General features: G+C 45.5%; 1 protein-coding gene and 1 long non-coding RNA gene across 31 annotated transcripts in view; one reads left to right on the forward strand and one right to left on the reverse strand.

Moving 5' to 3' along the window:
- Positions 1 to 392: 392 nt before the first annotated feature.
- LOC148056660 (uncharacterized) lies at positions 393 to 12,373 on the reverse strand. Of its 8 annotated transcripts, none has more exons than XR_015702546.1 (5): positions 12,149 to 12,373; positions 11,496 to 11,716; positions 9,473 to 9,558; positions 4,679 to 4,924; positions 393 to 4,253 (listed from the first exon to the last, which is right to left on the reverse strand). It is a non-coding gene; the product is annotated as an uncharacterized LOC148056660 (long non-coding RNA). The 8 variants fall into 8 exon arrangements; XR_015702547.1 differs by having other exon boundaries at positions 393 to 3,577; positions 4,119 to 4,253; positions 11,496 to 12,373; XR_015702548.1 differs by having other exon boundaries at positions 393 to 1,637; positions 3,149 to 4,253; positions 11,496 to 12,373.
- Positions 12,374 to 13,084: 711 nt separating this feature from the next.
- Positions 13,085 to 27,073, forward strand: part of IRS4 (insulin receptor substrate 4) — a 29,332-nt gene continuing 15,343 nt past the window's right edge. For 11 of the 23 annotated variants that reach the window (XM_087748462.1, XM_087748463.1, XM_087748460.1 and 8 more), the window contains exon 1: positions 13,086 to 16,839. In XM_087748462.1, coding sequence (XP_087604588.1) covers positions 13,320 to 16,839 — 3,520 coding nt within the window. In that variant the 5' untranslated portion in view covers positions 13,086 to 13,319. Of the gene's footprint in view, positions 16,840 to 17,520; positions 17,656 to 17,713; positions 17,777 to 27,073 lie in introns of those variants that run through there. The other 12 variants (XM_087748455.1, XM_087748456.1, XM_087748450.1 and 9 more) reach the window with 4 other exon arrangements.

A 27,073-nucleotide genomic window follows, 5' to 3' on the forward strand; every position in this document is an offset into this window, starting at 1 on the left:
TGCTTGTATCCTGCCTTATTTAACAACTATTAACTACTTATTGTCAAACTAACAATAGGCATTTAAATACGTAAATAAGAATAAACATAGGGGTATTATCTGTTGCACTTGTTCATTCTTTAAACTTATTTATGTCATTTACTTGTAAACCCTTGATTTTGTTCCGTAACTACCCATCTAAATGACAAACAAAAAGAGTAATGAATTCCACAAACTTATTTGGGACGTAATTTATGTGTAAGACTGTATGAAATACAGTTTTATTACATCATACAACGCTTTTATGTTGAAGAGATTAGCATCCAATGCCAAGTTCACTTTGCAAGATTCAAAAAGAATTGAGATTTGGAACATGAACACTTCAGAATCTGATTTAGGAAGCAACAGCAGAATGTTAGACATGATTTTGAAATCTTCTGAACACTATTCCTTTATAAACTGCCTGGAGATGAGAAATACATTGCTATGAAATGGAGTGACACAAATGCATACCTTGTACATTTTATCTTCAGGAGTTTTAGGACAGAAATTTTGGAGAAGTTTTTATTAAAAATAAAATGAAGAAGTACTTTATTTCAAGATATATCAAATGCCTTTATGAAAAAAGAGAGGTAAGCCTATTCTAATCTAGTATGAAATATAATTTGGAGACCCACTGCCCCTGCATTATTATTTATTCTTCATATTGTGGTAAAGGTCATTATGCTGCATGTTGTACAAATGCACACCGCCAACAGTACTAAGTAACAGAATACTCTATTACTGAAAGCACAGTAGGAAGGGAAGCCCTGAAAGGCATTAAGTGATTGATTTTGCACTGATACAACATATTTACACACGCTCCTTCCTCTCCCCTGCTCTCACTCGCATCAAGGCATGGTTATAGGGGAAAATTACCCTCTTCTCCAAGATGCATCAGTACCAAGAAATGTTGAGTTAATCTATACTGATGTATTAAAAATAAGTACAATATAAAACAAATCATAAATGATGTCACAATTACCTAATAAAGCACTATAGATAACACCTCTTCTCAGAACTCCATCGAACTGTGAATAATACCATGGAAGCAGACTAACGCTTGTTCACTGGCCACGTGGTATGCCAGTCACAGAGACAGCCTAGATCAGGTTTATCAGTTTTACCTTCTACACCATAAGGGTATATCTTTCAGAATGACTGTTAGGTGTCTAAAAAACACAGGCACATCATAATTTTTACATTTATAATAATTTATTACTCAGTCTATTCATTTTTTGTAAAGTGATGGAAAGTAAAGCTTGGCAAGCATGAAAGATTAACAAGAATAACAGAACAGCTCTGGCAATTGAATATCAGGAGACAGAGCAAATACTCAGTGACAATATCCCGTTTTTTCAATTTATTGCAACATAACTTTTTTCCTGGCTTTATTATAAACTATTTTCTTCTGTAAAAATTTGTAGTTGTTGGGAAAACTACTTGTGAATCTGTGAAAGCTCTTTCTGAAGAACAAACATAGGTGTAAGGATCATACAGAATGGAATTCTAAGTTACATACTTAAAATTAGCTATTTGTGTTGGTGAGCAGCTACTTACCCAAGCAGTCCTACAGGCAAAACTGAACAAACTGACAAAAATTCCTCACGCATTTCCTCCTGTATGGATAAGTACATAATTTGTCCCTTAAGTACATGGTTCAGGTAAAATTTTCTTAAGATTTCACTATAAAGGTATAGATGTCTAACATTGAAATGATCAATTTCAACATATGCTATCCTATCTACTTTAGATTTTCCTCCTTCATAATCCAGGAAAGAAAATAAATACTATTCACTGTCAGGCTTCGCATAGAATTACTGTTGCTACCAAATTAGGAATTCTAAATGCTGGATTCCTAGTAGGTTACCAGAATCATTAACATTTTTAACCATTAAGAACAATGGACTTTTGCATTGCTAGCTGATCTAATACTAACAAATGAATACTTTAATTTCAATTATTTCCAGGTAAATCACTGTTCATCTGTAAAATCTGCTGACTGAATCTGTTAAAAGTCATTGCAGAGCTTAATTAGCTGATCAGCTGATTATTTGTTTATGCTATTCTTAAATTCTTAAACTTAACACACAGGAAATATTTATTTTTGTTGGTTTGCATGTGAGTAGAACTCCTTTTTTGAAAATAATTATCAAGAACTCAGATTTGTTTAATCGTATTTTACTTGGTGATTATTAGTCTTGCCAAATCTGCCTGGAATCTAACTCAAACGGTACTTTGCAAGCCATGTAGGTGCTGCTGATATATTCTTTCACTGTGACAGATTCGCTTCCTATAGGATGAAAAGTGAGTGCCCAAGGAACAAGCATTAGTTTCAGACCTGACAAGTGAGTACAGTGTCCCACCTACCTACAAATGAGCAGTTAAACATACTTAATACACCAGGCATCTGAGGGTCACAAAGTTCTGTACAGAAGTTGTAAGGTGTTCTTGCATTCTACAGTGTCACCACACCATCCTTCCTGAAAGCTATACTGAGGGCACTATATTAATGAGCAAACCTTGAAGAGATATTATTTCCTTCCATGAGCAAGTGGGGAAGTTGGGGGAAATTGGGTCGGAAGTAAACATAATGGTCATTTGGCTCCCTTCTGTGTCAGCAGAGAGAGCTGACTGGACACGAGGGAGGGAATGTGCTTCATCTGGCAAAGGGCTGACAGCATACTCCCCACTTGTGCAACGCTACAGCTCAGGGGAAATATGATTCAGAAGACCGTCTCTGAGTCATAATTTCTTTCTGAGCTCCTTCCGAGCTGGTAAGGCTACGTTTTGTCCCATACTTGGAACTACAAGCAAAGATTCCATCTTACCCTACATTTTGAAATGTGTCAAGGAGTTCAAAAGCACTACCTTTGCGAGGGGCACCAACACACCTTGTTTTCTACTGAGTGTTATTTCACTTTGCAATAGTTAAACAAGACTTTGTATTTTATATTAGCAAAAAAGCAACCGCCCACTGCTAATGACTTTAAACAGTAAATCAGCATATTTAGTATGTGTGTTTTCTGAAACATCTGTGTTGTCTTGCTAGACATTTAAGATAACTACATATGCCATATATATAGAAGATATATCCATCACACATACGGGAAGCTGAGACGTTAATTACCCGAAGTCTACAGAACTGCTGTATCCCAGGGGTCTCCTCAGGCGGGGAAGCGCCAGGGCCGCGCGGGACCGGCCGGCAGCCGCCAGCTCTCGCGAGAGATGCCGACGGGGCCTGGGCGTTGCCATAGCAGCAACGCCCCGCCCCAAGCCGGGGAGCGCTGCAGTTTGCGCGGGAAGGGCGTCGTCAGCCTGCCAGCCCAAGAGGTGAGTTCAGTCGGTGGTCATCGCCCTCCCAGAAGGAGCTTAGCTATGGTAACCACTCGCCAGAAAGGCTGTGGCAACCCAGACAGAGCTCCCCCAGGAACACGCAGCCGTCCAGGCCCCGGGTTGCAGGGCGGCCCAGAGCCTGTCACTGGTAGCGGGTGGCAGTGGTCAGAGCGGCTGTGTGAGGTGTGACCAGGTGGGCGATCTGCTCGGCCTGGTGGCAGAGCTGCGAGGGGAAGCAGAAAGGTTAAGGAGCATCGGGGAGTCTGAGAAAGAGACTGGCGGAACCAAGCTCTGCCCTCCCTGAGACAGGAACAGCCACCAGAAAAAAACCCAAGACCGAGGGGCTCCTGTACCCTCTCCCCGCCAGGCTGAAGGCAGTAGCTTAAAGGAAAGGAGGGAATGGAGGCAAGTTCACGCTCGGGACAGCAGGCGAACCCCCTCCTTGTCCCCCTCGCCTTCCCAGCTGCCTCTGCACCACAGGTGTGAGGCTCTGGATGGGGAAGGCCCGTCCATGGATGATGTGGATGACAGTCCATCCACACCAGAGGTGTGGCCAAGGTCAGAGAGGCCTGCCCCCATATCACGATCACCTCCACGAGGAAGAAAAGACAGTTATAGTTGTAGGTGGCTCCCTTCTGAGGGGATCAGAGGGTCCAATGTGCCAGACAGACCCTCCTCTTAGGGAAGTCTGCTGCCTCCCTGGGGCCCGGGTCAAGGACACCAGCAGGAAACTTCCCAGCCTGGTACAGCCCTCCGACTATTACCCATTACTGCCTTCCATGCAGGTGGCGATGAAGTTGCAATGCGTAGTCCAAGGACAATCTAAAGAGACTTCAGGGCCTTGGGACGGTTGGTAAGGGAATCCAGAGCACAGGTTATTTTTTCCTCTCTCCTTCCAGCTGCGGGCAGCAACATTGGAAGAAACAGACAGACCCAGGCTATTAATACATGGCTCCATGGCTGGCATCACCACCACAATTTCAGGTTTTTCAATCACGGGATGGCCTACATGGCACCAGGCCTGCTGGCGTCGGGTGGGATTCACCTTTCTCAAAGGGGGAAGAGGGTCTTTGCTCACGAGCTAGCGGGGCTGACTGACAGAGCTTTAAACTAGACTTGAAGGGGGAGGATGGATAATCTCAGGCTTGCCCGTGACAAGCTGTGGGATCACGTGCCAACGTTAGAGGAACGGGGTGCTAGCGAGGGCCCTCAGCCTGTTGCCCTGAGACTTGCTGGGTACACTGGAGCACACTTGAAGACTTATGGAGATGAGCCAGGGGCTCCTGAGGTAATCGGAACAAACAGGGGAACACTGGTGAAATACCTCAAAGGAATGAAGGTGTGTTCCTCTAAGGAGGTGACGCAGCCGACAGCCCAGCTGAAGTGCCTCTACACCAACGCACGCAGCACGGGCAACAAACAGGAGGAGCTGGAAGCCACCGTGCTGCTAGAAAGCTACGACCTTGTTGCCATTACTGAAACTTGGTGGGACAAACCCATGACTGGAGTGCGGCTATCGATGGCTGTTCTGAAGGGACAGGTGAGGAAGGAGGAGCGGAGGGGTTGCCCCCTATGTCAAGAAACAGATAGATTGTGAAGATCACTTATATTCTTCAAATATTTCTTATATAATGTGGTGGGTTGACCTTGGCTGGGTGCCAGGTGCCCACCAGAGCCACCCTATCACTCCCCTCCTCAGCTGGACAGGGGAGAGAAAATATAATGAAAGGCTTGTGGGTCGAGATAAGGACAGGGAGATCACTCAGCAATTACCATCATGGGCAAAACAGACCTGACTCAGGGAAATCAGTTTAAATTATTACCATTCAAATCAGAGTAGGGTAATGAGAAATAAACACCAAATCTTAAAAACACCTTCCCCCCACCCCTCCCTTCTTCCCAGGCTCAACTTCAGTCCCGATTTCTCTACCTCCTCCCTCTGAGCAGCACAGGGGGACAGGGAATGGGGGTTGCAGTCTGTTCATCACATGTTGTGTCTGCTGCTCCTTCCTCCTCAGAGGGAGGACTCCTCACACTCTTCCCCTGCTCCAGCGTGGGGTCCCTCCCACGGGAGGCAGTCCTCCATGAACTTCTCCAGTGTGGGTCCTTCCCACAGGCTGCAGTTCTTCACAAACTGCTCCAGCGTGGGTCCCTTCCACGGGGTGCAGTCCAGGAGCAGACTGCTCCAACATGGGTCCCCTGCAGGGTCACAAGTCCTGCCAGCAAACCTGCTCCAGCCTGGGCTCCTCTCTCCACAGGGCCACAGGTCCTGCCAGGAGCCTGCTCCAGCACAGGCTTCCCACGGGGTCATAGCCTCCTTCGGGCATCCCCCTGCTCTGGCGTGGGGTCCTCCATGGGCTGCAGGTGGATCTCTGCTCCACCATGGACCTCCATGGGCTGCAGGGGCACAGCCTGCCTCACCATGGTCTTCACCAGGGGCTGCAGGGGAATCTCTGCTCTGGTGCCTGGAGCGCCTCCTCCTCCCCTTCCTTCTTCACTGACCTTGGGGTCTGCAGGGCTGTTCCTTTCATGTATTCTCACTCCTCTCTTACTCTGCAATTGCACAGGGTTTCTTTCCCCCCTTCTTAACTATGGTATCCCAGAGGCGCTACCACCGTCGCTGATGGGCTCGGCCTTGGCCAGTGGTGGGTCCGTCTTGGAGCCGGCTGGCATTGGCTCTGTCGGACACAGGGGAAGCTTCTGGCAGCTTCTCACAGAAGCCACCCCTGTAGCCCCGCGCTACCAAAACCTTGCCATGCAAACCCAATACAGTTACATGCCTAGATTATGATGAACACTATATTTTGACTTTTCCTAGTGGTTATGGAAGGTCTTTTCTCACTGTGCCATGACTAGAAGTTGGTGGAGAATACAGGCATTTTGAATCACCTTCCTCCACGTGGCCCATGTGCACGTGGGAGTGCCAGCTTCTGTGTGAAAAAGGATTCTATGTGCCAGGATTCCTTCTTTAAAATATTTTTCCTTAAGTTAGGTGATCTTTTCTCTTCTGATTAATACTTTTCTTAAGCTCAGGTGATCATCTGTTGCTCCATTATACACCGCAATTCTAACAAAACCTGACTCTACTCCATGGTCTTGTATCAGAAAGTACAAGAAATCTAAATAAAGAGCTAGTCAATTAACAACTGTGCCTTCCATTCTATTTTCTAATTCAGTTGTTCATAAACATTTAAAATATATGCCCTTATATAACAAAGAAGGATAATTCAGACACAGTTAGGAGAGTCCGCGGGCATTATTTTAAGAAAATTATTTTGTTGGCCATGACTAGATTAAAAATTCAATATCTCTCTTGCTGTACAGATGAGACAGAGTTCTTTCTCTCTTATACCAAAAAGAAAGGACAATTTCTGTCAATTAGACAATAAAAGAAAATACAGAAGCTAAATGAACATGACACCACATAAAACTGCGTAAGTAATAGTCAATTCATTAAGTGTGGCTGTGGTTAAGACAAGCACATGCACACTCGTTCCCTGAGACAGATACTGCTGGAGAAGTTCAGGTTAAAGCCACTCTGACCTCCATTGGTATTCGAGTATTGACACTCTAAGACTGAAGCTGTCATCAGAAAAAGCAAGTACATCAAACACACAAATGTGGTTAGCAAACCTCTATTTGATACCTTTAGTGCTAAAGAAACCTCCATCAGGAAAGGAAGACACAAATTACTTGCAACTTCCCAAGTCAAAAAATGAAACTGAAAGGCAAATAATTTTTTTTTTCTGAACTTAAAGCATTTTTACAAGTGAGGATGGAGAGAATAATTGCAGAAGCTGTATCATCCAGCATAAAGCTGAAATTTCTCATTTATAAACTGTCTAGAGGGCATTTACTTTAACTTCAACTAATAATTTTTTAAAATCAAAGAATTAAAGACATGCTGGCTAATCGATCTACAACACCTTTTCAGTGGATAGGATGTACTAGCAAAGAAGGCAATAGGAAAGGTTCATTTGCACTCAATTTGAGGAAAAAAAATGCTTTTCCTTTATGAAAGCAGTCCTGTCTCCTCATTACCATTAATACTTGAAAACTGACACTAATTATACCACTTTTTATTTCCAGTTATATAAATGGGTATCTTTAATTTCTGTTCCACCTTGCCATTCTCCAAAGACAATCTGTGAAATTAGTGAATAAAAGTCTAGTTCCTTTAGTAGTTTCCATATCTTACTGACCTGGACATGCGGCCAAAAACTATATATCACAAAAGGGCACATTTATGCTTCTTTCACTAAAGTAGCTGTAAAATATTTCACATAATCTCGAGGCTATCATCACTATATAACCCAAACAGCAACTATCCATAAATAGGAAAACAAATAGGTAGAATAATCTCACTATTTATTCCTGATCCAGTGAGAAAAAGTTTTGCAAATTTGAGCATATGCCTTTGAAAAACAGCATTCTGTGGTTCTTTTCACTGCATGGTGACACTATCCCCAATTATACAAAACAGTAAAGAAACCAAGCGTCTGAGTATTTTCTGTAGACAATTATGTGATAGGATTAGATAGATGGTGAAAGGAGTACAATGGAACAAGTAAACAACCAGATCTTCATGATCAGAGAGGTGCTGAGCACCCGCAGCTCCCTCTAAATTAGGCTGGGCAACTCTTTAATATGTCTGCCTTTAATCTTCGTGCCTAAAAATCTTAAATTCAAATCTATACATTTTCATAAATGAGCATCATAATAAATGCTGTGAAGGTTCCAGTATCTTATGTCAACACAGGAAGGAAGGCCTGGACGAGAGAAATAAGAGTTCGGGTAGCTCGTGCCTGGAAAATGCCCGTTTAGGGGACTCTTGACACACAGTGAATTCTACGCATTTGTAGGGATAAAGGAAGCCCTCAGGTTGGCTTTTACAATGATTTTTATATAACCCTTGATGCCGTAATACCTAAGGTTCTCAGTCATTAACAGATTTTATCTCCAAAACCACTCTTTTGACAAAGGGAGGAATTATTATTTCCATTTAATGACTAAGGAATTGAAGAACAAGATAGATTGAGAGATTTGCCCAAGGATGTAGGGCAAACCTGCCACGAACTGAAGTGACAGCTTAGAATTCCTGATCTGTGCCTTAAACAGAAGGCATTTTTGTCCTCTAGATCTTGGTTAAGAAATGTCACAATCGTTTCATTTTCTCATTCCGCTGCCATACAATGAATGGGGAAGTTTCCCTGTTCGCAGGATAACCTCGCTATAACTGATTCATTTAAAACCGCTATTCCATTTGATTTCGTGAGCTAACTTTGCCTCTTGTAAAAATCACGGTATGTCCAGAGTGAGAACAGAGCTGCTAAGAAGTTAATGAGAACAGGCTACTTTGGAGGTGTAAAGATAAAACAAGACTTCTAGGGGAAGAATTTTGGCCATTAATATACATTATGAAGAATTATATTAATTTATTTTGCAAACTAAGTCAAAATGGTTAATGAAATGTTAGAAACGTATACAAATCTATAAGTAGTGAAACAGTGTAACACATAAAATTAAAAACTATGAAGCTTGCCTTTCACTCAACATCCTTTGCTTGCTAAATACTTCCGGGCTATTTTTATTCTAAATTTCTACACAGAGGTAATCTGGAGTTCCCTTCTTTTTTTACAAACATGTCATGTGTAAGATTGAGCTAGGATTGTGTTTTACTACTCAACAAAACCGATTTCTTTTTTGTCTTTTATCGGGTAATTACTCCTGTAGATACAACCGAGGATGGGCATAATACAGGCTGGTGAAACTAGAAGAAATGAGCAATAGACCATGCGACATTGTGTCCCAAGCCATTTACCTCTTATATCTTAACTGAATTAATAATATTGCTCTTTGTGGAATTTCACGGACACCTACAGGAACCCATTACTTAACCCTCAACGCTTCTGCAGCAGATGACATATATGGCCCTCCATTTGGCTCAACAGTATGACTACCAATCGCTTAATTACTTCATATTACAGACATTACAGCCACTTGTGGAAACCATAATGAAAGAAATGGTTTCAAATTTCTGGTCTTTTACAGTGCCTGCCTCATGCAGACACTTGGTATGGTAGAAAGAGCAAATAAATGAAACACAAAGCAAACATACCTCCAGCTCTAAGAACTACAGGTTCTTCAAGTCTGGTGAAGATCAAGAGACGTGAAGAGGGGGATCTTGATTTCCCTTTACAGTTGCTGGAAGACAATGCAACCACAGTTAAGGAAGCATTGCATACTCAGGCTATGTTGGTTTCTAGAAGTAAAACTGATGAATATAAAGCTGACTCTATGTAACAGTGGGGCACTGACTTTACAGAGTAAACTATGGCTACGTGCTAGACCAGTAGCCAGAGAAACAGTGAGACAGAAACCTGCAAAAGTTTGTGAAAGTTATAATCTTTTGTGACATAAAAGATAGCAAAATTAGACCCTATCCCATATCTAGACAATTATTTCAGTAACGAAAGGATATCATATACTAACAGGTATTCTTGCATGTTTTACATGAGCTACAACAATAAAAAATCATTACTACAGAAAATTGGTAACTTTGATTCAATAACTGCATCCAAGACTCTAAACAACATTTATTTGAAGAGAGATGAAACAAATTAGTTATTCTTCCTACTAACGAAGGTTGAGAAAGCATATGCAAATTAAAGCTTAGTCTGCAGTTTGGGGAAGTATTTCCTAATACTCACATAGAAAAATATGAACAATTTAAGTTTCCAGGAAGGCTAAGCACTCTTTTTAAGCCAAAGAAGGCCCATTGGAAAAATCCATTTCTATCAGCTCTGTTCTTCGCAGCTAGCTGTGGGTCTGATCACGCGCATCCGCCACCCCAAAATCCTACATGGCTGAGTTACGCACACGTTGCTTTCTCAACTCCCTAGCAAAAAACATGGCAAGTGCAACGTCATAGCAGAAGACTGTAAAAGAGACCAGAAAACACTGCTACATTTCTTCTTATGTACAGAGACAGCTTATTCATAGTTACTGTCAAGCAAGCCCAGAGGTTGATGACTAAAAAAAAACCATAAACAAAATAGAAAACCCAAGCCCTTTCTTTCAAATTGTTTCCTTTCTTCCTCCCACACGTATCCTTCAGCAACCAGCTGGAATAAGCACGCAATGAACACATTCACCTTGCTCAATAGTTTTAAGGCTTTAATGTATTTAAAACTTTAAAACCACTTTAAATTTTCGTGTAGAAGTATCGAAAGGAATCCAAACAATATATGGAAATGTGCAAGCAATCTCAGCTCCGCCCAACTGATGGACCAGGTAGAAAAGAATGAAAAATAAAAGGAATACCTCTTCAAAAACCAGTTTAATTCTACCAGGGGCTATCAACAATATAATGCAATATAATTGTACAGCTATTGCATGATAGCATTGCATGGCAGAATCAACGTTACTGGGGTGTTTAGTTGTGAATTTTCATACTAACATGTTTGAATTTCCTTGAAAACTGAATTTAATCTCAGTTTCCTGGTGTTTATAATACTTGTTTTGGGAATAATTACATTTCTGTAGGTACAACTTATTCACTGTATTGCCATAACGCTTAGGAGCTGTAATCATGGACAAGAACATATTGTGTTAGGTGCTGTAAAAACACAAAACAAACAAAAAAAGACTGCAGTTTGAACACATGATGAGCAGGCCGTGAACAGGTAGAGAATGCAGAAGTACAAAGAAATACTGAGGCATTAACAATCAATACGGCAAGTACAAGATTTGGTGTGCCAGCTTCCAAACTGAGTTACTGGAGACTCCAGAAAGTATCTTTTCCCACATCCGAGAGACAGAACGAAAGAAAACATTTAATATTTTAAATATTTTAATATTTATCAAAAAATTTAACAAGTGGGTGGTGGACATTGGTGTCAGGGATTGGTGAGTGTTGTCATCTAAATAATGAGTCATAGGTGAGGTAGACAAAGAATGCCCTTGAAAGCAAATCAAGTACATTATGTTTGAGTGACAGAGAAGGGAGAGCTGGTAAAGAGACATATGGTCAAAATAACTGGCTAGGGAAATGATCTTTGCAGTTGTTAGTACGGAAAAAAAGATTATTTTTACACTTACAGGACTGATACACACAAATGCCTAACTCAAGTTAAATATACCTTTGGCAGGGGCACTTTTATGAAAAATGAGAAGGCGCCAGGGACCGCATGGGTGGGCAAGAGCCCGACTTCCACTGCTGAGAAACCGCCGCCACGACGCAGCCCGAGGCGAGAAGGTAGGAGAGACGCTTCTGTTCTCGGCCGTGACAGCTTGCCGACAGGGTCACGGAGCTGCGGGGCTTCCGTGCCAATTCCGTACCTCTGCTGGGACACTTGGTGAGCTGGCAAAGAGAAGGATTAATTAAGAGAGGAAGAAAGCGTTGTGGAGGTGGGCGGAGGGCTGGAAATGGTTCCGCACCCTCCGATACTCTCTCTTAAATGGTGGCACATCTGTACCTCTGATAACGCCTATTCCCAAATTTTAACAATGCAACAATTAATCTGGATGGGGAAGAGAGATAATTTTATGGCACCGAAGTGCCCATTCACAATTTGACTGCAAAACAGGAGGATTTTGCTCCTCGCTCATCCTATTTTGATCTAAAATTCCGGGATTATGTCAGTGGCCTGCCTGGATGCCACAGACTGACGATCACACGCGGTACCAAGCGGCCACAGCAGCGGCGCAGGTTGCCAATCACGCCCAACCCACGACTGACTGGCGTTGGACGACCCCGACCCCGTGACAACTGCCAAATGACATGGCAGCGTACCAAGAATAACAAAACCCGCCGCACTTCGAGGCGAACGCATCGCCTGGGCCACCACAGGCAGCACAAGCCGCGGGGGGCGGAGGCTCGCAGTCGCCCTGTGGCGAGCGGGCGGGCGGGCGAGCCGCGCGCCTCACGCCCGGGCTTCGCGCGCCGCCCCCGCCCCGGCCGCTTTTGCACTCGGCTCCAACGGTCGCCCGCGCGCTGACGGCTTGTTTACTTCCTCCGCGGCGCGCGCCCGCTCACCCCTCCCTCCCCTCCCTCCCTCCCTCCCGCGCGCCCGGCGTCCCCCGCCGAGCTCCCCGCCGGCCAATCGGGGCCGCCCCCGGCCGCGCGCGCGAGGCGGGGGGGGGGAAGCAGGCTCCTCCGACGAGGAGCTGGGCGAAGGCAACGTCAGCCGGTAGCTCTCCTCGGACGGGACTTTGCCACTGATTGGCCGCCGGGCCTGCCCATCTCCCCAAGCCCCCGCCTTCCGTTTTACTCGCGCCGCCGAATGCACGGCGCTCCCCGCCCCCGCCTCCCCTATCGGTGTGTGTGAGGCGCCGGTTGGCCAGCGCCCCGGCCGCTCACCCCTCCCCGCCACTCAGCGCCGGCCCCGCCCCTGTCCCCACTCGCCCGTCTCCAGCGCAGGAAACACCCCGCCGGCTCGCGGCCAGCCCGGGCTGCCGCCGCCTTCCATTGGCCCGCTGCGCCGCCCATCCGCCGGAGCCCCGCCTCCCTCGGCCAGCGCGCGGCGAGGCGCGCCCCCCCGCCATCTGATTGGTCCGCCGGGGCAGGGCCGCCCTTCTCTATTCGCTCTCCCCTTGCCACTCCGGCGGGCGGGCTGGCCGGCCCCCCGCTACCCGCCTCGGCGCCGGGGGGGCCCCGCCCCCGCCTCCCGCCCTCCCTCCCGCCGCGCGCCCCCGCCCTCCGCGGCGTCACGTGATGTTTTCGCCGTGGTGCCGCCGAGGCCGCCTGCGTGAGTGCGAGTAGCCGGACGCGGCGCGGCCGGCGGGAGGGCGGGCGGGCGGGCGCGGACGGGGGGCGGCGGGTGGGCGCGCAGGCAGGCACCGCCCGGCACCGCCCGCTCCCCATGCGCGGCCCGCCGCGGGGGGCGCTTCCCCGCTGAGGGCGGATTCCCGCTGCCCGCCCCGTACCCCTTCCCCGGCGCTCCGGACCCTGCCTGGCCCCTAAGATGGCGAGTGGGATGAATGGCCCGGGCGGCGGCGGCGGCGCGGCGGCGGCCGGGGGCGGCGAGGAGGAGCCGGGCCCCCGCCGCCCGGGAGGCGGAGCCGTGCCTCAGCAGGAGCCCGGCGTGCCCGGCGCGGCGGCGGGCGACGGGGAACCGGCGGCGGGCGAGGGCGGTCGCTGCCCGTCCCCTCAGCCCCACCACCTGCTGCTGCTGCTGCGGCGCTCGCCCAGCGCCTCCCTCTGCCCGCCGCCGCCGGAGGCCGCCCCCGCGGCGGGCCGGGCCGCCCCCGCCGTGGGCCGCGGCGGGCAGCCACCCCCGGCGGGCCGCGGCGTCCCCCCGCCCGCCGCAGCCGCCGCCGCCGGGGAGGACGTGAGGAAGTGCGGGTACCTGCGGAAGCAGAAGCACGGGCACAAGCGCTACTTCGTCCTGCGGGCCGAGAGCCACCTGGCCCCCGCCCGGCTGGAGTACTACGACAGCGAGAAGAAGTTCAAGAGCAGCCTGCGGGCGGCGGGGGCCGGCGGGGCGGCCTCCCTCTGCTGCCCCCCGCCCAAGCGGGTCATCCCCCTCTACCAGTGCTTCACCGTCAGCCGGCGGGCCGACGCCAAGCACAAGCACATCATCGCCTTGTACACCAAGGACGAGTACTTCGCCATGCTGGCCGAGAACGAGGCCGAGCAGGAGGCCTGGTACCAGGCGATCAGCGAGCTGATGAGCCAGAGCAAGAGGGGCTTCCTGGAGCAGGAGGACCACGCCGATCAGCAGGTGGACGAGGATGATGAGCACTACGGGGCCGCCCTGAGGCCCGGCACCGTCTTCAAGGAGGTGTGGCAGGTCAACGTTAAGCCCAAAGGCTTGGGACAAACGAAAAACCTCACTGGCGTGTACAGGTTGTGCCTCTCCAGCAAGGCCATCCACCTCGTCAAGCTGAACTCGGAGGTGCCCTCCGTCCACTTGCAGCTAATGAATATTCGCCGCTGCGGACACTCGGAGAACTTTTTCTTCATCGAAGTGGGCAGATCTGCTTCCATTGGACCCGGAGAGCTCTGGATGCAAGTGGATGATTCGGTGGTTGCCCAGAATATGCACGAGACTTTTCTGGAGACCATGAAAGCTCTAAAGGCCTTTGCAGAGTTCAGGCCCCGAAGCAAGAGCCAGTCTTCTGGTGGTGGTAGTGGTACCAATCCCATCTCCTTCATCACCACTAGGAGGCACTTGGGCAACCTGCCCCCCAGCCAGACGGGCTTGCAGAGAAGATCTAGAACTGAGAGCGTTGCCGGAGGCACTCCTCCTACCACCAAAAGCAGCAACTCCTATCGCTTCAGAACATCCAGCGAAGGAGAAGGAACCATGACTAGACCTTTTAGGTCAGTGACTGGCAGTCTGATCCACCTGAATACTGCGAGGATGAATTTGGGGCGGCAGGAGGGGAGCGGAAGGTATGTGAGAGCCGCTTTCAGCTCATCTTATCACACCAGGTCTGCTTCGCTGCCCGTTTCTCATTTTCCCTCCACTACAAGTCCCATCAGTGTTTCTTCCAGTAGCGGCCATGGCTCTGCTTCGGACATGTTGACCAGGCCTTCTAGCTCATCTGTTTGTGGTTCCCCAAGCGATGGGGGATTTATCTCTTCTGATGAATATGGCTCCAGCCCTGGAGACTTCAGGTACTTTCGGGTCAGGAGTAATACGCCGGATTCCCTGGGCAACACACCGCCTATCAGAGAGGAGAACTGTCTGAGTGAGTACATGTCCATGAGCAAGCAACAGGCAGATGATAGCTCAAGAGATGATTATATGGAGGCTGAAAAGTGTTTCAGGAAAAGAACTTACTCTCTAACAAAACCAACTTCTGTAGCAGTGCAGCAGAAGACAACACAAACTACAGCTTTGTTAGATGAAGATTCTGCAGGAAATCATGGACGATTACTTTACTCTGAACCACCAAAATTAAAAGATAACCATGAATCGGAGTACAATGACGCTAACCTTGATTCCGTGTGTAACCAAAGTAGGAGTAAAGCCAGGGATGATGGGTACATGCCAATGATGCCAGGAGTTGCATCTTCTCTATCCAGCAACAGTGATTATTTGCCAATGACTCCTAAAAGTATATCTGTTCCAAAACAGATTAACAATTCGTGGTCACCGTCTCAGGTTGACGCCAGAGGGTATATGATGATGTTTCCAAAGGCTAGCTCTTCACCTGTACGAAGTCCTTTAACTGGATTTATTTCTAAAGGAAGTAATGAGAAGATCGTAAACAATGAGTATATGGATATGTCACCTGGTAATTCAGCTCCAAAGCACCCCAGTGATTCCAATTATATTCACACCGCTTCTGTTTCCAAAGGTTTCAGTTCGTATTTTTCTTTGCCCCGAAGCTTTAAGGCGTTATCAGGACAAAACGGTGACCACAGTGAGTATGTTCCAATGTCTTCACCTGGAAAACTCTTGTATAGTGGACCAGAAAATGTAAAAGGGGTCAACAGCGAGGCTCTGGCTAACGGCATCTCTAAATCGCCGGTGATGAAAGGTTCAGATGAAGGACTTGTGCAGAACAGGGCTATGAGGCCCACGAGACTCCCACTAGGTACAAGAGGGAGTAATACTATCCCAAGAATGTATGATCGTACAGTTCCACCTGAGCCAGCGAGTCCCGGTGAATACATAAATATTGATTTTAATGAAAAGGCAAGTAATACACCGTATTCCTTATCTGCAGAAGGATCGCCATCGTCGCTAGGCTCAAGTAGTGACCACAGGCAGTCCCCGCTCTCTGATTATATGAGTGTTGACTTGGATGTACAGTCGCCGAAAGTAGCGAAGGAACTGTCCAACTCTCTAACAGATATTTCAATTTATGCAAGTGCTGGTATTCCTAGAAACCAACCAAATCCTGACTACGCTAGGCTTTCGTTTGGTACCGCTTGTGTTAGCACCGCAAGTAGCAGGACTGATGACTACACGGAGATGACATTCAACATGGCAGCAACACCACCTCGGCCATTTGCCGCCGAATCCGACGACGGCGTAAAGATTGATAGCCCTTCTTCCATAGTTAATAGGCTGTGCATTGTTGATCGATATGCTGGTAGCAGTAGCTTCTCTGTTCCTAGCTCTGAACCTCCCATGGGACCGAAAGTGATTCGAGCCGATCCTCAAGGCAGGAGGAGACACAGTTCTGAAACGTTCTCTTCTGCTGGGACTGTGACGACCTCCTCCTCTTTCTTTACTGATAGTAGCAAAAGACACAGCTCTGCCTCATTTGACAATGTTTGGTTAAAACCAGATGAAAACATTTCTGATGGTCAGGAAAGCAAAATGTCCAGGGATACCTCAACTGGATTTCAGAATGGCTTAAACTACATCGCTCTGAATTTACGCGATGATCCTATAAGCTGTGAGGCAAGTACTACAGCGCCAACTTGCCATCTCCAAAATGGTACTTCAGGTTTGGACAGTGGAGCGTACGTAAGCATAGATTTCGGCAGATCCGATGGTCTGAAGTGTAACGCTGCGAGAAAAGGTTTGTAACTTTAAAAGCACTTTCCTTTCATGCTTGCTTAACTGTAGGAATTAGGTTCTCTACTTAATACTAAAATGAGGTCTTCAGAGCAGGGTAAATGTTTTTTATAAGCTTCTGTGTTATTCTAGTACGACCAGTCTCGTTGTAGCGCAGCATCCTAACTGCTGAACAGAGACGAAAGGGGACGTGGTCCTTGGCCTAAAGGATTTATGTGACTCCTCTAGGCAGTTAGAGGTGTTATCAAACTGTCATGTGCCTCAGGTTTTTTCTAAAAGAATTTTGCTAGTATAAACATGAATCATATTTCATATTGTGAATTCTTGTCCTGAGGTTATGGTAGCTCTTTTTTTCCTTCACTTCTGTTTTCCTCTTCTTCCCTTCTTATAACTAGATAACTCTTAGCTTTTTTTCCCCCCCCTTGTGAACTTGGTATTTTGTAATCTGTGTCATGGATAGGGAGAGCTGAAAATTGCTAGATTGGGTTTAGACATGAAAAGTTGGGCCTTAGATCTGTTTCTTTCAATAAGTGTAGGTGAAACGCATGTTTTAGGGTTTTTCATGTGCAAATCTGCTCGCATTTATGTAGTTGAATCTTATGTAAAAAGAACTCAGTTTTTTTCCTGGAAGGTTTGGTGTGCTCCTTTTGCACCCTGGTCTCTAAAGTATCGGTGTGTCCTCCAGAGAAACCATCTCCTGGTGGCTGACCAGGGTGGTGGGGGGCTCCTGCAGCCCATGCCCTCCACCTCCACCACTTAGTAGTGTCCAAGGGCTCGGTGGAGCCCTTCCCCTGCTGTCCAGAGGGATTTGCCTTTTGCGTAGCAGGAGAGGAACGCCTGTAATAGAGGATGAGCAGGCTCTGAGCGGTGTCTTCCAGGTGCGAAACTTCGGAGAGAAGGCTGCTAGCTTTCAAGTGATCAGTGGTCTGACCAAATTTAAGGTAATGCAGTTTGAGATGTGCATAAAAAATAAGGGTGTTGGGGGTGGGGAGGAAGAATACGGGAAAGAGGAGGGTCGCTTCTTGCTATTCACACATGAAGCTCTTTGCTCTCATGGTGGGAGCAAGAAACAGTAATTAGCTGTTAGTGGTATTACGCACGTCCACAGACTGACCAGCGGTGTTTGTGCAAGCGCTGCCTTGCGCTGTAACTTTGGAAGTAGAATCCTTATTTTGGTGTTAGTGACCCACTGAACTCCTTACAGTGATTCACCTACCCGGATAGAAAACCGTGTGTGTTCGAAATGATGTTTTCCTCTCTTTGCAAATGTATGTGTAGTCAATAATTGATGAGTACTAAGAGGAAATATTTAATTGCTGTTGGACATTGATATTTGTCTACTACTCTGTCAACAGAAAGCACTAAAGGGGCAGGCTCCTGGTGGCTTTTATATTTTTAATTACAATCTTAAACACTGGTTTGATTTTTTTTTTTTTTTCTAGTTTCACTTTAAAACTAAGTGTCTCAAGGCAGAAGGTATGGCAGGAGCTTAAAATTGTGTAGCCTTTAATAGTGGAAGGTAAAAGCCTGACTCAGCTCACATGCCATTCGAAGTCTGGCAGCACTGCTTGGGGCTGCTCAGAAATGTGTGGTTTGCCTCAGTGGTTTTTTTTCTTCTGCTTTGTTTTGTTGGTTGGAATCAAATTTAGAAGACGTTGAAAATTGCCAGTCCAAGAAGTGCTTTTTTTTCCAAAGTTAGTCTTTCAGCACTTCAGAGATTTGTCTGCTAAGTCAGAGGCACGCTGATCGCTGTAGCTGATTTGTGTGTGTTGGGTTTTTTTTTTTTGAAAAAAGCACCCCCCAAGACAGCAGAATTCCTACTTGATCTTAGTCCCCTCACATGACTAAAATCTGTGTTATAAAGTAAAACTTCTTAGGAAATGGAGGAAAAAAAAAAAAAAAACAGCAGAGATGATTTCCTTTCAGCTGTACTATGAATATTACATTTAAAAATATTTTTCAAGAGATAATGTGTTTAGAAATTGTATTTATGTTAAACATTTTGCTTACTACTGCTACAGCAAAATGTCTACAGCCGTGTGCTTGGGGTTTTTCCCTTGTTCCTTACAAGTTGCGGAGGGGCAAGAGACAGCTGCTGGTTTTTGCTGTGAATTGAAGTTTTTCTGGAAATGAAACATGCATTAAAATGAAGTGAAAGAAACTCTGTGCATAAAAACATGGGCATTGGCAGGAAATTAAGCATGAGAATAGTAAGAGCTTAGGTCGGTGGTTTCTTTCTAGTCCTGAAAAGAAAAACAAAATTAGAAGACACTGCTCCAAAGCAAGGCCTATGAGTTTTCTATGAAGACAGCATAAAATATTTCTGGTGTATAGGAGGAGGGATGTTGTCCACTGGTAGGTGGCTCCCGGAGGGGTGAAGAGGTTTCGGAATAGTCCAGGCTAAAAGGAGCTTGCCAGGCTTGAATACAGTGTTGCAAATTGGTGGTGTTTATTGGCTTCTTAGTAATGACTTAAAATTCTTGATTATAAAGATACCAGTTTTCACTCGCATGCTAAAGCGAGTCTCTGAGCTATAGCGAGCATAATAAGTCTGTGTTCTTTAAACAGTTTATCAGTCTCTACTGCAATAAAGCTTTTATTTTAATATTTTAAAAGTTTTTTTGTAATCCAGAAAAACACTTTCACATTCCATTTTGAATAGTGAAAATAAAGCTTCACTCTTAAACCTCTTATATCCTGAAGAGGTGTAGTGTGCCTCTGGGTAACTGATATTTTTAATACTTTTGGAGACTTCTCGCAGAACCGAGTGCTGTCTTTTCTTTCCTTCTACGTCCCGCTCTTTCAGTCTCTTTGCCTGAAAAATGCTCTGTGGTTAAATCCATTCTTAAGGAAAATATTTAGCAGATGTGTTTACCCTTTACTTCCTAGAAGGGAGCTAGCCCGTATTTATTAAATTCTATCAGGTAGAGAACTTTATCTCTTCCCCTAAACTGCAGTTTTACTGGGAGGAAAACACTTCCCAGCTTTGGGTTGTTTGCTTTTTTGTTTTGTTTTTGTTTGCTTAAATGGAATATTGTGTTCTGTGACTCAACTGCATTCTCCTCACTGCTGAGGGTGGCAGAGTGATTGCCAATGCATCGCTGCCCCTCATTGTAGTTCCCAAACTACTTCTGGTTCGCGTTCACTGATGTGAATCAAACTTTTTTTTTTTTTTCCTTCTCCATTCATGATATGGATGGAGGAGGGGGAGGGCACTCACTTGAAATGGTGAATAGGCCTGACTTGTCGTTAAAGTTTTATTTTAGGTGTAGGCAAAATTGAGCTCAGGTTTTATGTCGATAATGATGATGATAAAAAGAATAGACGGTTCCGATTTTTAATGCTTGAAGTTTAAGGAGGTCATTAGCAAAACAGTTTCATCACGAAATTGTTACACAATATTGAAGCAAGCGGTTTGCAGTTTTGATTGCATGAATCTGAGTCATGAAATTTTGTGCTAGGAGTACAGAACACTAAAGCTACTTCAAACAGGGCTTAGCTAATGTATACCTTGTTATTGGACCTTGTAGAAACTGAGGAGGATAATGAGAATGGGGCGGTAATAAACTGCATAATGGGTCCTGTATAATACGAGTTTCTTCAGACTTAATTAGAAATATTAAACCTGCAAAGATACCCTGGACTCCAAAACCAAAACAGACTGTTCAGGGTAAATGTAATGTTCAGCTTAATATCAACCCACCTATTTTACACCCACTCTTTAATCTTATCTCTACCTGATACTGTAACACTATGCTAAGATATTATTTCAGAAGTTCTCTAAAGTGCAGGATTATAATTTAAATGTTCCTCACCGTTTAATCTCCTCCTGTGCTAGACTGGGCGAGAGCGTTGTGTTGCACGCTTTGGGGGGCTGAGAGGAAAGAAAACAAGTACAGCTGTAAAGCAAAACTGGTGTTCCAGATTGTCCAGATCCTTTATGGTAACTCGCATACTTCAAATGCAAAAGCTTGAAGAATATAATGAACAATATACACTTTGAGAAATTCAGAAGCTGCAAGTTTTAGCTATTACTAAAATAGTAAATTACAGTTTACGGGATACCAGGCAAATAACTGCTCCTTTTGGGTTTCAGACTAGTGGTTTTTAAAAGTTTGCTTCAAACTGAGGCCCTTTTGTATCAGCAGAATACTTAAGGCATGGGCCCCTTTAAAAATAACGTGAAGAACGCTACTGAAGCACATCCGAACGCTGCTGTGTATCCTACATCTTTGAAGTAATGCCGGGATAACAATTCTTTTAAACAAAAAAAAAAAAAAAGCAAGCCATTTTAATCTTGCTGTAACAGATGCTACTTTAACAGTCTTGAGTGACTTACAGCTATGCTTAAAAATACCCAGGGTAACTTTCTCAAGTAGTATATGAGCTGCTGAAGGCAGAACAGATTTTTGCCGTGCAGCGTGGGAGTGAGCTAATTATGACACATTTGACCAAGAATCAGTTGGGTTTTACTTGTGCTTGGGTGAGAAAATCTGAGACAAGAATGTTCCCCTGCCATTGAGGGAGAACGTTTACTTGTAGTCAGCGTTGAAACACTTTTGGAAATCAGCTTTCCAGACGCTAAATCCATAGGTACAGCTGATGGTCCTATCTGTCCTTTTTGGAAGCCGAAAACATCCTGCTTGCGACCGTCTTGTAGGTGATGGCACCGCTGCAGGACGCGGGGAGTTCTGGGAGTAACCCGGTCCTGATTCACACGGCCTTTTTATTGTTTTGAAGTCTTTCGGTGAAATCTTAAATGCGTTATTACCCTTTTAGTCCTCCCTCTAAAACTTCCCGTCTTCCCCTCCTCCCCGATGTCTGAGGGCCCCTCGCTCCCCGCGTGGCGTGGGGTGGCAGGTCAGCGTCGCAGAAGGTGTGCAGCACTTACTCGGTCCTTCCAGCGGCTGTATTCCAGCCCGGGATTACTGGGGTGGTTTGTCACGGGGTGTTTCTTAAGGGTTTTTTGTGTATCCAGCAGCATGTTAGCAGTAGGTAGAGTTTGGGTTTGTTTTTTTCTCTGCATATGCCCTTTTTTTTATGAAAGGATCTTTAATAAGTTTTCTTCATATTGATTGCTGGGGGGAGGGTTTATACCTTGAGGTTTTGGATGGTACTAAAAAGAGCTTTTAGTGCTGTGTTGTACCTTGGTGTGTGTTTGTGTGCTCTGTTTGTGGATCTGTGGGGCTCCCAAAAACATGCTGAATGGTGTCCAGTATGTTGATTGCGCAAACAAGTTTGTTTTTCTGATCCGAAGCAGGAAACAAACGTTACAATTTTGACGTACTGTTGTGATCAAATGTGGCATTTTTCAACCCAAAGGGAAATGGAGTGATAAAACTGAAAGGCAGGTGAGAGAGAGTCAAGCTTTGTGGAGCCTGGGGATGTATTATTACTGCTGTTTTGTCCTAAAAATGTAGCGTTATCTTATGACTCATCCTTAAATGGTATGTAATGACTTGGCTGGTCCGATGGCCCACCCTGCAAATCTGCTGTTTGACTTTTTTCACGCTTAGCTTTTGCCTATTAACAACGATCCAATGATCAAGTTGCGCTGTTGTCTTACAAGTTAAAGCGATGACTAGGGGAAAAGGAAAAAGTGTGTTCTAGTTTTAATCAAGCCCTGCATCTCCGTAAAGGTCACTCAGCTTAGGGACGGTTACCATTGAGCCGAGAACCTTGATCAACAGGGATTTGTCACATACTTGAGGGCAGTGGGAAGACAAAGGTAAATTAGCCTGACTCATCAAAGGCATTTCAGAGGTGTTGCTGAATATCTTATCTAAATGATCTTGAACATATAAGTGTTTGGATTTGTGCAGGTTTTGCTTCAGGTGTAGCATTATCCCAAGAGCAGCAGTGTAGCAGACTGTTAGCAGGAATTTTCTGCCCTGGTTAAGTCATGAGCTGTATCTGAAGGGGCAAAGGTTGCTTATTTCAAAACATTTTTTTTTTTTCCTGTTAATTTATGGTTGGATGCTAACAACTCAGACTGCCCGTGTGCATGCCTACATGTGTGTTGTGTGCCAGCGATTTGCGAGTTAAGTGTAAGGTCTAATCTTTTTTAATCTTCTGAGAAGAAAGGGTTTTTGAAAGAGATGACTTATACTGAAATTAATACAGTTAAGGTTTGGCTATAATTCCAAGGTGACGATACAATTTAATGTGACTCAAGAAAATCGAAAACTTTCAAATTACTACCAAAAAGCGAATAGTGCTTGTGTTCACTGAATAGCATATGTATATTATGAACTTACATGAGTATCAAATTGAATTATTATTTGGGGCATAAAATAGGTAAGAACAGTGTTTCCTTTTTGCTAGGGCATGAAAGGCTCATAAATACGCTACCTACTTGAAGAAAGGCTTCCCTTTTAGTAGAACAGGACTTTGTGGAATGACTGCGGATATCACAATGTTTTTTTTTCTTTTTCTGAAAATCACAGGAAATAATACCAAAAGGTGCGCAAGAAACCTGGTAAAATTTGCTTCTGAACTTATTGAGGCACTAATGAGTGATCGCCTCCTTCCCCGGGGAATACTGCGATTCTGTTCCCGTACTCATGCCAAGCCGGCTTGCTTTATTGTTTATGGCTCTTGAAGAGCTGAAATTGTAGTATAACTTTTTTTGATGCTGGATAGCCTGAATTATTTTTTGGGAACTAGTGCTTCTTTTCTCAGGGATGTCTTAGGCTACCAGGAGTTTGGAGAGTCCTTAGTGACAGTGAAGCAGATGCATCATTAGATAAATGAGAACCTGTTGCACACTAGGCCAAGAAAAACTATTAAGGTGAGCCATGTGATACCTTATTTGTATGAAAACCCTGCTTAAGCTAGTGACAGGCCTTGGCGTTTCTGTGACTTCTGTGGCACCTTATTGACAATTGAGCTAAAATGGCCAAGGCAAACCAGCAAATGGTACAAAAAGGCTTCTCCTCGAGCCTGGGCACCTTTGCTTTCCTGGTTTGAGTAACCGGAGCCTGGTGGCAGGTGGGTTGGCTGAGGGCGTTCTTCAGCACAAGTTGGACAGAGGTAAAATTTCCATCAATACAGATGCAAGAACATGCTTTAAGTTCTGTTAAGTCTAAAACAATAAAGTTTCTCAAGTCGAAACTGATGTGGGTTAGGGGGCCAAAAAGATACTGTTTGCTGTATGGATTTTTTTTTGCATTTTAAGTTAGTTTGTTAGAAAAATTTGTAAGCTGTTTGTGTTTTCATTGGTAGCATCAACTGTTGAGTTCAAACTCGCAGAATATTTGCTTTTTGTTATGTGAGACGCTTTGGGAGGTATTTGCCATCTACATTTGACTCTGTGGTTGTTTTTTGGGGTGGGTGGGTTGTTTGTTTTTAGAACAAGATGGGTTTTAAACTGCAGATTGTGGGAAACAGGGAATCAGTTAGCAATGAGTTGAAAAAATGAACAGATTTGGTCTTGAGGTCATTCAGGCAATATTATAACAGCGAGTCTGTTAATGAAAGCTTGTAGCTCCAGACGTCATCTCTACTCGTCGTCGAACCTGAACAGGTAGGCAGCACGGAGGTCCCTTGTACCATGCCGCAAATGTAAATGTGTTGGTCCCTCTCCTAAGGAGCTTACAATTTAAAAGATGAAACTGAAGAGATGGATGAAACTTAATGTGCTGGGTGGGGAGTAAGATAAAGATCAAGGCTGCTACCATGGGCAGAGTGAAGATAAGAGGCAGCCTTGCAGAGAGATAAAAGGCTGCCTGAGAGCGGTTGCAAGGGAGGAAGCTGGTAGAGGCACTTGGAAGGGTATGCACACGGCAGGGAGCGATGGAAGGTAGCGAGCTATAAATACAGGGGTTGTAATGGTTTAAATGACTTGAAAAGGATGAGGTAAATGTCAGAACACTGGCCAGGATATTAATCTTGGTAAGAGGAATGTGGGCCAACGTGTATCTCCGAGTCAGGAGCATGTCCCAATGTTTACTTCTCCCTTTTAGATGTGGGATGTGATGTTTCCCCCCCCCCCCCCCCCTTTTTTCCTTTTTCCTTTCTGTAAGTTAGTTTTCCCGCAGCCATGTGACTGGTAGATTTGGTGCAAGCAGGGGTGCAGGAACGTGTACCAGAGCACAGGATCGCCCCGTGCAGCATCCCAAGGCAGTTAACGTCGCGTGGACCTGCGTCCTCTGTTCTTTGTGAGACTTCGCTCCAGAAGCAGCGAGGGTGATGGAGCTGCCTTGGCATTACCGCTGGTTCCTTCTTGGTTTTGCAGGGGCTTTTTAGGTGGCATCTCTGGGTTTCAAGCAACCTTCTGGCCTTGGGGAGGAGGCAGCAGTGTGGCTTGGGATATAAATTCACCTTTAGGATTTGTAACCAGTGTCTCGGAGCATTTGGAGTCCGACTCTAAACTGGGAGGTCTGGATGGCACCTGCTCATCCCTGCTGCGGTGCTTTCAGCTGCTGGAGCGTAGCCTGCGGAAGCTGGAGTGCAAAATGGTAGCTTTGACAGGAGAAAGTTATTTTATTTCTATGTCGGTAGGTCAGGTTGAATGGACGCTGTGGTGCTTGCAGGTGAGTCTGGAAATGGTGGCAGCAGTGAGGCTTGATTCACTGTTGAGGGTCTAAGTGATTGAAATATTAATGTTGACATGTTCCACAAGGTAAACACTAAACACGAGTTGCGTGCTGTTGATTAAAACTTGTCTGTGTGTAGACACAGTTTAACTCTGTCCTTTGTGAGCTCCTGGATTGCTCCTGGAAGCTGAAGGCCCTGTCCTTGGCTCTTGTGCATGTACTGTGATTTGAGAAGACCTTGCTTCACACATGCAATGCAACCCGAACCTTTCTTCTTCCTCCCCTGCAGAAGCCAGGGGTTTGGGTACCCTGACGTTAATGTAGACTCATGTGATAATTAGAAAATGTAAGAAATTGATGCGTGCCACTGCTGTGTGTGTAGCAAATGGTGGCTGATTGCAAAGATACTTGTTTTTTTTGTGCAGGCGTGCATGGGTGAAAGGTATGGCTGAGGAGGGTGTAACTGTTTGGGTATGTGGCCATGTAGTAACTTTTTGCCTTTGACAGTCACTTGTGGCAGTAGAGGTGAAAGAAAAAGGTAGTGCTGAATGCCTTCGAATGTCAATGGCTAAAGCGGTTGGGAAGAGCAAAGGGATGAATCGGAACAGGTGAAACTTTCTGTAGAAGGGAAAAACTTTCTGTAAAAAGGAAATATCAGGAAAGGTGATTTGAAGGGTGGGGAGCTGTTTCATTAGTCATGAGTGACACTGTCCCTTCTCTTAGTTATGTTCATAAGAATAGTTGTGCTCACTCAAACTGAAGACCTTTGCCTGCAAGCAGACACCACCCAGCAGAGGAAGAGCAGGGCAGGCGTATATATACCTCCCCACAAACATACACCCAGCCTCTGAATTTTTTTTTTTTTCCCTTCAGCTTGGGGGATTTCCTGAGCCTGATGTAGTTTGTCTGGTTTATAATCCTTTATGGATCTTTAATCCAAGTACTTCTCCAGTCTCTCTTTGATCCTGTGTAAACTCCTCGCATCCACAGCAGCCTGCGGTCAGAGTCAGTACACGCTCCCTGCAGACCTCTCGCTGCTCTTTGGGACCCTGCTCCATACGGGCTTTTTTTTTTTTTGGCTTAGCCCCTAGTTTGTGTATTGGAAGAGATAACGAACCCTATCTTTTCTCTCCATCCCACTCAGGATTGTGTAGATGCTGTATCCTCCTGCCATGCGCTTAGCCGGCGTGCTGTCAGTGCCCTCCGGTACTGCACGCAGCAGGGACCGGCGGTATCAATGTTTTTTGTTTTTTTTTTTAAATTTCCTGATACATCCTAATGCATCTCTGCAGGCTGAAGGGTCCTTGTTACCTGGCCGTTCCTACCGGGCAGCTGTTTCACACCTCTCCTGACTTTTTCTGCACTACTCCGACACTCTTCCAGTTATTCCGAGCCCTGTTTGAGCGAGGGAAGCAGAGCTGCCTGTGCTGTTCAGCACCGGTATTCGACGTGGCTGTTTTCTTTCCTATTCGTTTCCTAAAAGTTAGCGGCAAGGGCACAGGCAGGAAATATTTTCCTCCCTATTGGCACTTGAGGGCTCCTAACCTTGGTCACGAGAGCGGAGTGAACTGCAGCAGGTGGTATTGTCAGAAGCCACACAAACAAGATTTTTTTTTTTTTTTCTAAAATTTACCTATGTTTTCTGCAGTTTAGGAGGTCTTTTTACTACCTGACACACCTGCCATGAGAGTGCTTTTGGAA

Source organism: Nipponia nippon, unplaced genomic scaffold, assembly GCF_047370975.1.
Source record: "Nipponia nippon isolate SJK-2023a ecotype South Korea unplaced genomic scaffold, ASM4737097v1 scaffold_12, whole genome shotgun sequence".
Taxonomy (NCBI): Eukaryota; Metazoa; Chordata; class Aves; order Pelecaniformes; family Threskiornithidae; genus Nipponia; species Nipponia nippon.